Here is a 10,508-nt window from a genome sequence, read left to right as displayed (position 1 = left end):
TGTTTGACTGTAAGTTAAATGAGTTGATAAATGCATCTTTAGATGCACTCTAACAAACAAAATTTCAACAAATGCTCATCTCATACAGTAGTATATGAAAACATCATGGTTTGAACAAAAAACAAAAAACAATAAAATTTGAACAACAAAATAACAACCCTCCATGCAACACATTTAATCCAAGTGGAAATCTTGAAGAGCTCTTCATCTTAAATAAGTAAAAAGGTAGCTTTAAATTTGTGATACTAGTGGTTCAAATGGTGGGATATGTGTACAACTCCCCTAAATTATAAGCTTACCTCAAATGAGAATTGTGTGATGAATTAGAATAGGAAGAAAGAATGGCCCATACAATTAAAGAAGTTTGAAGATCATCCAGCCAAGTTTCTCTTTTCTTTGGTTGGCAAATGTGGAAGCAGACGAGGATGTGGGATATTTGTAAAGGGTTAGATGGGCACCATTATAAGGCATGAGAGCTTTTTCCTTTTCGAAAAGTTCAATACTTAGAAGAGAAGACTTAGCCTGGCTTAATCCAATTCTTTGGATTCAAAGAAATTTCCCATTAAAGGTAAGGTTGGGAAAATAATGCTTTTTCTCCTATGGAAACATAAAGTTGTATTAAAAGGAAGAAAAATATACAAATTTGGACATTATGCATGTATTTCTTCCTTAAACAAAAAATTTGAACGAACTTAGAATTGAAAGGGTATGCCATAGCTTGATAAATGAACTCTGACATGAAAGAGTATTTTTACATCCCCTTTGCACTCTCGTTGCAAATGAAATGATGAGAACATGATTAATCTATTTTGGGAGTTCACGAGTCAAGGCTACTTGGACAATGGTGAAGAGATAATTGAAAGCTACATGGTTTGTAGATAAGACAAATTAAGGCTACCCTCTTTGGAGGTTTTGGTACTATGGTGGAGAAGGAGAAATGTGCTTAATATTAGGTTCATATAAAGTTTTAGAAATTCAATTAGAGCCATGTCACCCTAGGCATAGTGGGGTGAAGGCAGGGTCCAGGTTTCACGACCCTCTAGTTGTGCACCGATGAGTTTGGGGATGACTATCACACAAAAGATTGTTCACAAATTGTCAGAGCTCGTCTACAAAATCTGAAAGCAAGCAAACTGATTTGGCAAATCACTAGATCTGTTTTTGTGTACACTAATGCGAGTCATTAACCTTGCTAACAGGATGTTAGAACCTGCTTTTTAATGAAGGTTAGTGGGGGACTTCTCGGGGCTACGAAAGCCCTGCAAGCATGAGTGGCATAGGGTACAACTTTGTGCTAGGGGGGGGAGGGGGGTCTCTCTGACCCCACTAGCACTTGGTGTGATCCAATCCTTATGTTTAAGAATCTCCTTAGATCCAAAAGGTTAATAGATAGTGCCTACACGCTTAGAAAAAGTAAAGGTATCCTATTTTTAGTAAGGAAGGAAGCCAAAAAGTTATGTCACACCATGTTCACACTTTAGAGCCCAGTCCCCCGCCTAGGGCGAGTGGGGGGAGGGAGGCCCCGCTCTTCCCACAACCACATAGTCACTTTGAGCACAAGCAAGGGGAGGGGTTTCCTTACCCTTCCATTCCCCTTGCAAAAACTTCGAATGAATGCAAGGCGTTATGCTACTGGGGACATCACATTTTATTGGTTAATGGTACATTTGCAAAGATCAACGGCCAATCAAAACAACGCCTCTGACATTTGACGTGGTAGAGCTTTTATCGTCTCTCTCACCCGATGTATTTTGTGGAGTAGGTGCGACTGTAAGGTAAGAAAAACATGCCACAAGCCCCGTTCGCCCCGTTGCCACCCGCTGGGTGCGATGGGGCTTTTGGTTCCCACAAACTTACAAAGTCTGCGGGAGTGACATGTCACATGACCATGGTCCTTGAGAAGTTACGACTCACGAGATCATTTCTGTCTCCCGTGTGTGCATACATGGTATGTTCATGGGAATTAATTGCATACTCGCGAGTCGCTTGTTTAAAATTTGCAAAGAACCTCATGTCACGTGATCCATCTATCATCTATTATCTATTATTCTATAATCTATATATGCATCCGCCGCAGGCAATGCGCAACGATGCTGCCACTTAATAAATACGTTCCATGCTTCTCTCCACGTGGCGTGCTATGCCTCAAGCACGTCACTGACAATTGGTGGCTCTTAACTTTGAAGCCTTGTCTGACGTGGCAAGCTGCGAACTCAGGCACGTAGTGAAAGCTGCGCCTTAATGGGCCGGAATCGTCGGCAAGCACATATTCGTGTAATCCTGTGACGTGTCACTTCGGAAGGCATTCGTACCAACCATGCGAGTCGCGAGTCACTCGCGACCTTTTAGTGATGCAGCTCGTCTGTCACGTGACCTGATTAGTTTTTATCATCCGACGCGTCACGCCACAAACATTCTTTTCCTCAAAAGCCTCTCTCTCTCTCTCTCTCTCAAAGTCTGCTCCTCTCTGGCTTTGTCTGCAAGCCTCTCTCTCCTCCCGCGTGCAGCCATCTGATACAATGGAATGCCCCCATGCACTGTGCTTCCCCTTCCCTGTTGTCGGACACATCAACCCCATGCTCCAACTCGCCTACTCCCTCTCGGCCAGCTATGGCTTCAAGATCTCCTTCCTCACCACCGAGTATCGTCTCTCCCAGATTATCACGAGCACCGACTCGGAACCTCCTGGCCACCACCTCATCTCCTTCCTTGGCATCCCCGATGGCCTCTCGGACGAAGACCGAGAAGGTCCCATGGCTGCGCCCAAAACCTTTGAAGCCGTGGGGAAGATGGCGGCCTCGGGTGTGTTCGAGAGAGTATTGGAGGATCTTAACACGAAGGGCACCCCTGTCAGCTGTGTGATCTCTGATACCTTCGTCTCATGGACCCAATTCGCAGCTGACAAGCAAGGTATCCCGAGAGTTGCTCTGTGGACGTCTTGTGCTTCCTCTTACCTCATACATCACCATGCCCCTTCCCTAGTAGCACAAGGGCTCCTGCCTGTGAAAGGTCAGTACACACTTTACAACCCCCTTCACCACACACACACTCTGGAATTCACCTTTAGGATGTGCAATAGTGGACAGTGGAAAGCTTTAGACTTTAAAGTGAATGTACTACAACAAAACAATTATACCTCAACTATTAATATACAATATAAGCCTACACACACATTACATTGGTTTAGTTAAACCTATCAAATATCACACCCCCTTAAAATATACAGGTAACAGAACTGAACCTGTAATTTATTTTTTATGTAGAGAACTGAGCTTGTAATTACTATTTAAGTTGTAGCGTGTAGCTTGTAGTTTGTAGGAAAAGCTTTACTTTTCTGATAGTCTCAATGGTTCATATATTGATAGCTAACCTACCCGCTTTCAGCTACTTCCGGCCACGCCGACTCAATGGCCTTCTCCGAGATACTAGGCGTGGCAGGCCCTCTGCCAGCGGCGTCCCTTCCGAGCGTTCTACTGAAGGACATCTCGGACATGGAGTTCAATTCTCTGCTGCGCCTGTTCGAGAACGACAGCAGGTGCAACTCTGTGCTGGTGAATTCCTACGAGGCCCTCGAACCCACACAGTTCCAGCTGCTCAGGGCTGCCGGCGTGCCGGCTCGGGGGATCGGTCCGCTTCTGCCTCCATCCCTCCTTTCTGCCTCGCAATCTGCACCCTCTGACTCCAGCCAACCAGGGCGCCCTTCCCTGCTTCAAGAAGACCTAGCCTGTCTCCAATGGCTTCACTCCCAGCCGCCTTCCTCTGTTCTGTATGTGTCCTTTGGCAGCCTAGCCTCTCTGCACAAGCAAAACATGCATGAGCTGGCTCTTGGCCTGGAAGCCAGCAAGAGATCCTTCCTTTGGGTCATCAGAGGCAGCAGCAGGGCCTCTCTGGCCTCATCAGGACTGCTCCCAGAGGGATTTGTGGAACGCACCAAGGAGCAGGGCATGATCATCAGCTGGGCACCTCAGCTCAAGGTCCTGGCACACGCGGCGGTGGGCGGGTTCCTCACACACGCTGGATGGAACTCCACCTTGGAGAGCGTGTGCTTTGGGGTTCCCCTCATTGCCATGCCCAGTGACTTCGGAGAGCAGAAGACCACAGCCTGGCTCATAGAGCATGTGTGGGGGATTGGGCTGCAGCTCAAACCGGAAAAGTCCGGGTGCGTGAGCCGCGCCGCAGTGGAAAAGGCGGTGAGCGCTCTGATGGGGGGTTCACTAGGCAAAGCATATCTTCACAAGGCTGCTCAGCTGGGAGAGGCAGCCAAGCTGGCCCGTGCAAGAGGAGGCTCCTCTTACAACGACTTGGAGCTCTTTGCTCTTGGCTTGACATCTAGACAGGTGAAGCATCCTCCCTGCAATCACACCCCTCCCGCAGGCGTTCTCGAGGACAAATTAGTCACCTCCACTCCCAATGGTTTGCATCGTTGTAATTAGCTTAATCCGCCCTCGAATTGTGACCTACTGATTAGCCTCATCGCTCCAATCGTTGTAATTAATTCGTTTAAATCTACTTGACACACAAGCCTCTAGACATCTAATTGTACCATTCTAGTCGCATGACCAAACATCTAAAAAATATGGCAGATTTTTAGCTCACAAGAGAAGAGTTGCTATGGATCCCACCCCCCCTTCTTGCTGGAGTCTCGAGTTCGCCTAAGGACTCTATTTTGGGCAATCTACTGCAGAAGATTGAGAAGTACATTAGGGCTTAGGAAGCTTACAAAGTTTAGGCAGCAAAAATCCAAGTGAAGGTAAAATGGGAGGCTGAGGGAGATGCTCCTATGAACTTTTACTTTGATGCTCTAAAGAAGAAAGGCAAAACGGAATGGATTAGTTGCATAGAAACACAAGATGGCACCAAACTAGCAACTAAAGAGGAGATTCTGGATGCATTCCGCAGCCACTTGGTGTCCATAGTGTGGTAAAGGCATAAGAAGTTTTGGGATTATGATTTGAAGTTGCAGTCCTTCTTTCAAAGGTATGAAAGTAAAATCACTAAAGATCAGGTAGCAAAGTTGGAGTCCCGTTTCACTGTGGATGAGTTAGAATGTGCCCTCAAGAGCATGAAGAATGACAAGTCACCTAGAATAGGTGGCCTACCAATAGAGCTACACAAATGTATGTGGGATACTTGGGGCAAGGATTATGTATAATAGTTAATCAATGGTGCAAAGCGGATGCTTTACCCTCTTCAATCAACCTAGGTTTGATCAAGTTAATACCAAAAGGTCCACAAAGAATGAAGATGTCACAATGGTGACCCTGATGTTGCTTAACTTATCCTATAAGATACTAGCCAAAGCTTTGGCTACCAAAATCAAGTGGTTGCTCACTAAGGTTGTGCACGAGAGATAGTATGGCTTTATATTTCAGCGTCGAATACATGATGCAATAATGAACTTGATGCTCGCAATTGATTGGGCCATTGCACATGGATAGAGATAAGTTCTTATTAATATGGGTTTTGATAAACCTTATGATAGGATCTCCTGGGATTTTATTACCACTGCCTTGTTAGCCATGGGTTTTGGAGATGGCTTCATTAGGATGGTTTGCAATTTGTTTACAAATGCAATTACCAAAGACATACTAATGGATCCTTGTCTAAGCCATTTGATCTTCATAGGTCTTGCCAAGGTTGTCCACTAGCCCCATTGTTGTTTGCTATTGTCACTGACCCCCTACTTCACACGTTAGATTTGTTGGTTAAAATGGGGGCTCTCAAGCCATTGAAGCTACCTATGAATGATTATTTTGTATCTTAATTTTTTACCGATGATAATTCAAATATGTTTCTTGCAGAACAAGTGCAGATAAACACTCTAATGGAGATGCTCCTCCAGGACTTCTCTAACCTATTAGGGTCCCCCATTAGTTGCCAGAAAATTGAGCTATTGTATGTAGAGTTGGAAGAACCCCCGGATTGGCTTGGTGTTTATGGATTCAAAATAAAAAAATGGGAGGTTTTCAAATATTTGGATTGCCCCCTAGGTTAGGGGTTGCCCAACGATTTCAATGGTTTGTGAGCAAGTTTCAAACCAAACTACATAAGTGGTCTCATGAAGTCTATATGTTTGGAGGGAAGATGATGATCATCAACTCAATGCTGGTTTCAAGTGTGATATTTATTGCAGCCATACTAGCATTTTCAACAGCATGCTGGAACCAATTGGAGAGAGCACTAAGATTATTTCTGTGGACATAATGTGAAACACAGCAGTGGCATGCTATATCTTGGGATCTCCTTACTGCCAGCAAGAAGGAAGGTGGACTAGGCATTGAATCATTGAAGGATAAAGCTTGCCGATCGTCCATGAGATTACTCAGCAGAATGTACTTTAAACAACCATGGACCATCATAGCAAGAGCTATGATCGAGTCATCTAGATTTCTAGCTAGTATATGGGAATACATAAACTGGGAGCAGTTTGTCTTTGCATGTGGCTTGAAAATAAAGATAAGAGAATCAGAGAACCTGCAAATGCTAATAGGAAGTTGGAAAAGTGTAATACGTGAGCTTAAATGGAGGGGTTGCCTTGATGGGAGGGGAGATCCAAGTCTGCTATAGTCCCTCTAGTTTTCAGACGTTGCTTATCAAGATGAATTTACACCTATTTTAAACAATCCTAAGCTAGCAACGAGTGTGCATGGAAAAGGGCTTAGGATGTGACTAGATATATGGAAATAGAGAGAGCTCCGCTTCTTGTGGTTGGAGGAGTGTAAGCACAGATTTCAATTGAATGAGAATGAAAATAACTGGTTGGGGATGATCCTAATGAATTTGAGAGAAGAGTGGTCGATGTCCTTTAGAATCAGACCGATGGCCCTAATGAAGTGCCATCAAACTGAGAAGGGGAAGTTGCTTTGTGAGGCAGTCAAAAGAGATGACTTCAATCATTATGATGTGAGACATGTGTTAAAGGTGCATGAATGCTGGAAGAAGTATTACCCTAGATCAAAGCTAAGGACATGGAAAAGAAGGGCAAGGACTATGTGAACCAGTACCCCTTCTCGAAGGCTTAATCTAGTGCTTTGGAAAGTCCTAATGAATAAGTTTTCTACTTGAAATAGGATAACTAAGTTTGCCAAGGTTTCACCTATGTGTGTGCTATGTAAAAAGGAGGAATCTTCTCAACATCTATTTTGGGACTGCATAGATGTTAGATGGCTATGGAAAGCTTTAAGTAGATGGGTGGAGAAGGTAGGACTACAAGCTAAAATTGATGCAAGGGGAGCCTTTTTCGGTGACTTTGGGCCTCTTCGAGAAGTCAAGGTGCCTCTCTAGAATGTCATAAGGAATATAGCCATTAGGAGCATTTGAAACCATAGGAACAAGAAGTTATTTGGAAGGGTCTCTTCCTTTGTCCATCTTAGTCTGCAACAATGTAAGCGTGATGTATTGATTGCATTGAAAGGTCTAGCAAAGAAGGCCTCTATTTATAGAGCCTGTTTCAAAGCTCTTAAGTGTTGTAACTGAGACTTCTCAGCTAGACCTGTCTCCCCCTTTTTTTGGAAGATGTAAACATTTTTTTTGGTTAATTCAATATATAACCGTATTATTTAAAAAAAACACCTTCTTATAATTGAGTCCATAATTGTGTGAGTACCCTTTTGTTTTATGAACCTTAAATATTTATACCTTCCAGCCTACCTATCTGAATTGTGTCCTACCTTTTAAACCCTAATGTCCAATAGTAGTCTAGATTTTAAGGAAAGCTATGATTCTACCATCTAATGTAGTCATTTCTTTATTCATAGCTACCTCCCAACTTTTATGATTAACCACCTTGAAATAAGTAGCTTCTATATCTAGATCACTTCTACAACACATACATAATAATAAGCTACATAACCTCCAATTCAATTCAAGTTAATTACCGATACATTCAAAGCTACCTTTGTCCTACATCTTTGATTATTTTTGCCATACACACCTAATATTGAGCTACATCACCACCAAAGAAACTATTCAATTATATGTATGTATGTATTTGTCATACATACATATACAGAACTTGGGTACTCCATAATTACTTATGGTAACTTAATATTACTATTTGTGACTTTACAATCCCAAGCACTTCTTCTAGGCCCTTTGACCCACCATAATTTCCATAAGAACCTAATTGTCTTGAGAACACATCAACATAAAAAAATGATTGGTCCCACTTTACTTTTCCTATCCATGTAGTACATAAATTGGCTCTTTAGGACTACTTTGCAACTAGTAACTTTACTTTTTGTGACTTTACAATTCCAAGCACTTCATGTAGGCCCTTTTGACCCACCATAATCTCCATAAGAACTTAGTTGTCTTGAGAATACATCAACATCAAATAATGATTGGTCCCACTTTGCTTTTCCTATCCATGTAGTACATAAATTGGCTCTTTAGCACTACTTTGCAACCTTAATCTTCCTAATCATAAAATTATACTAGGCCCACTAGAGGTTCTGAGGTAGCCCACTTAAAATTTTTATCATTAGTTGAAATTTGCGGCCTTGAAATAACCCTCTAATGGGTTTGACGAATTTATTTCGTCACAAGATGGGGACACTATAGACATGAAGAAACACAAAACTTGTTAGAGATTGTATTTTTAGAACATGCTCATTAAAAGCTTTCTAGTGATATGTGGATTAATAGGGTTTGGAAATGGGATAATAAAGTTACAGGTGAAATTTTCTTTTGCTTAGAAATTATTATTATAATAGAAATTTTAAGAGAAAAAGGAATGTTTAGGGAATTCGAATCCATCTACTCTTGAAACCATATCATACTATATTTAGTAAGAAGAGCGGGTTCTAAGAATGCACTCTTTAGTAACTTTAGAGTCCATTTGCAAAAATTCTAATGTGCTCCCATTTTGTGAATGAATATTTTGGACAAGCTTCTTTGGAGGATTCTTTCAAGCCTCAAATTTATCCTATTATACTATCACTCATGCTTATTTGGAAGAGATTGAAAAAATACCGTAATTTTATTAGCCTTCATGCTTCAACAAAAATAATTTATCCAAGAGTACTTATAAACTTTCTTGGGTCCTTAATACAATCTTTGGGAGAATCTTTATTTTTTTGGGAGTTTTTGCACATTTCTTCAACCAAGAGAAGAAAATGCCACCTATTATTTTCCATTGTTCAAGATCTCTCATTATATATCCAATATTTATCCCTATAGTTAAGATATACATTTACCTCTATAGCATTTTGATAACTACAAACTAGTGCCAAATGTTGTATATGTATCTTTTTGAAGTTGCTAGATTTTTTATTTGTATATGCCTCACTTTGTGCAACACTAAGCCATATTGAATTTATTATTGAATTTAAAGGTCATAAACAAGCACAAAGTCAACTTTCTTAACATCTAGCATTGGTTTGAATGCATGTTTGGGCTATTTGCTAAGAACACAAATATAATAGTGGTATCTTCCAATCCAATCATCATGGATAATGTGGACTTGATTTTGGGCCTTGTAAGAAATTCTTATATCTTAACATAGAAAGAGGTAATTAAAAAATTATTAAGTGACATAAATTTTGAATTTTTAAAATTTTCATTTTTAAAAAATACACAAATTAGATCGTAGCTTTTAAGTTGTCAATTAGCCCTATTAAGAGCCTCAAGGTCAGCACACTTGAAATTGATTGCCTAAATTTGATGGTTTATATCTAGATCCATTAAGATTAATAGTGTAATCTCTTCTTAACAAAAGATGAGCCAATAACCTATGCGAAAGCTTGAGTTTTTCTTGTCACGTTATGTTTTGGGATATTTTCTTTTGATGTATTCTCATTCAGTACAAGGATATAGGAGAATAGCGACGAGTAGTTGTGACACATATCAGCGGTGTCACTATTTGCATCGATGCAAATAGCAACGGCACTAAAAAAAACCGACCGAAACCGAAGCACGATATTTTGCGACAAAGAGCGAAGGAGAGAGTTAAATAGATCGTGCGTTTGGGAGGGAGAGGGAGAGAAAGAGATAAGGAGAGCTTCTCACCGCCACCGCTGTTCGCGAAGAAGAGGAGAAAGTGCACGAAGGGCGAAGAGGAGCCGTCGAGAAGAGGAGACGAAAAATCCATTCTCAAGCCTCTCTCTTGGTTTGTTCTTGTTCTTTCTAATTTTCTTTTGTTTGTTTTTATTGAGAATGATGTGCATTGAGGGACAATGAGAGGAAATAAGAGAGGGAGAAGAAGAAATGAAAAGGAAGAAAGAACGAGGGAGGGAATAAATATGAAATATAAGAGAGAGAGAGAGGGAGAGGGAGAGGGAGAGGAATGAATGAGAAAACACGAGGGGGTAGAGAAAAACAAAGAGGGTTTGTTTTTGTTCTTTCTTCTTTTTTTTGTTTGTTTTTTTAAGAATGATGTGTATTGAGGGAGAAAGAGAGAAAATGAGAGAGGGAGAAGAAGAAATGAAAATGAAGAGAGAACAAGAGAGAGAGAATAAACATGAAAGATAATAAAGAAAGAGAGAAAGAGAGATGTGGAGGGAGGAAGA

The 10,508-nt window shown here is 41.2% G+C and overlaps 1 protein-coding gene across 1 annotated transcript; it reads left to right on the top strand.

Moving 5' to 3' along the window:
* Positions 1-2,439: 2,439 nt before the first annotated feature.
* On the top strand, positions 2,440-5,664 carry LOC148012710 ((R)-mandelonitrile beta-glucosyltransferase-like). Its single transcript, XM_087668888.1, has 2 exons — positions 2,440-3,009; positions 3,385-5,664. Exons 1-2 carry the CDS (start codon positions 2,520-2,522, stop codon positions 4,431-4,433), a joined length of 1,539 nt encoding a protein of 512 aa, XP_087525014.1. The 5' UTR covers positions 2,440-2,519; the 3' UTR covers positions 4,434-5,664.
* Positions 5,665-10,508: the final 4,844 nt, after the last annotated feature.

Source organism: Lygodium microphyllum, chromosome 27 (assembly GCF_053477565.2).
Source record: "Lygodium microphyllum isolate KBCC chromosome 27, Lygodium_microphyllum_v1.1.10, whole genome shotgun sequence".
NCBI lineage: Eukaryota > Viridiplantae > Streptophyta > Polypodiopsida > Schizaeales > Lygodiaceae > Lygodium > Lygodium microphyllum.
Note: the sequence above shows the minus strand (reverse complement) of the source record. Positions and strands in the feature narration are given on the sequence as shown.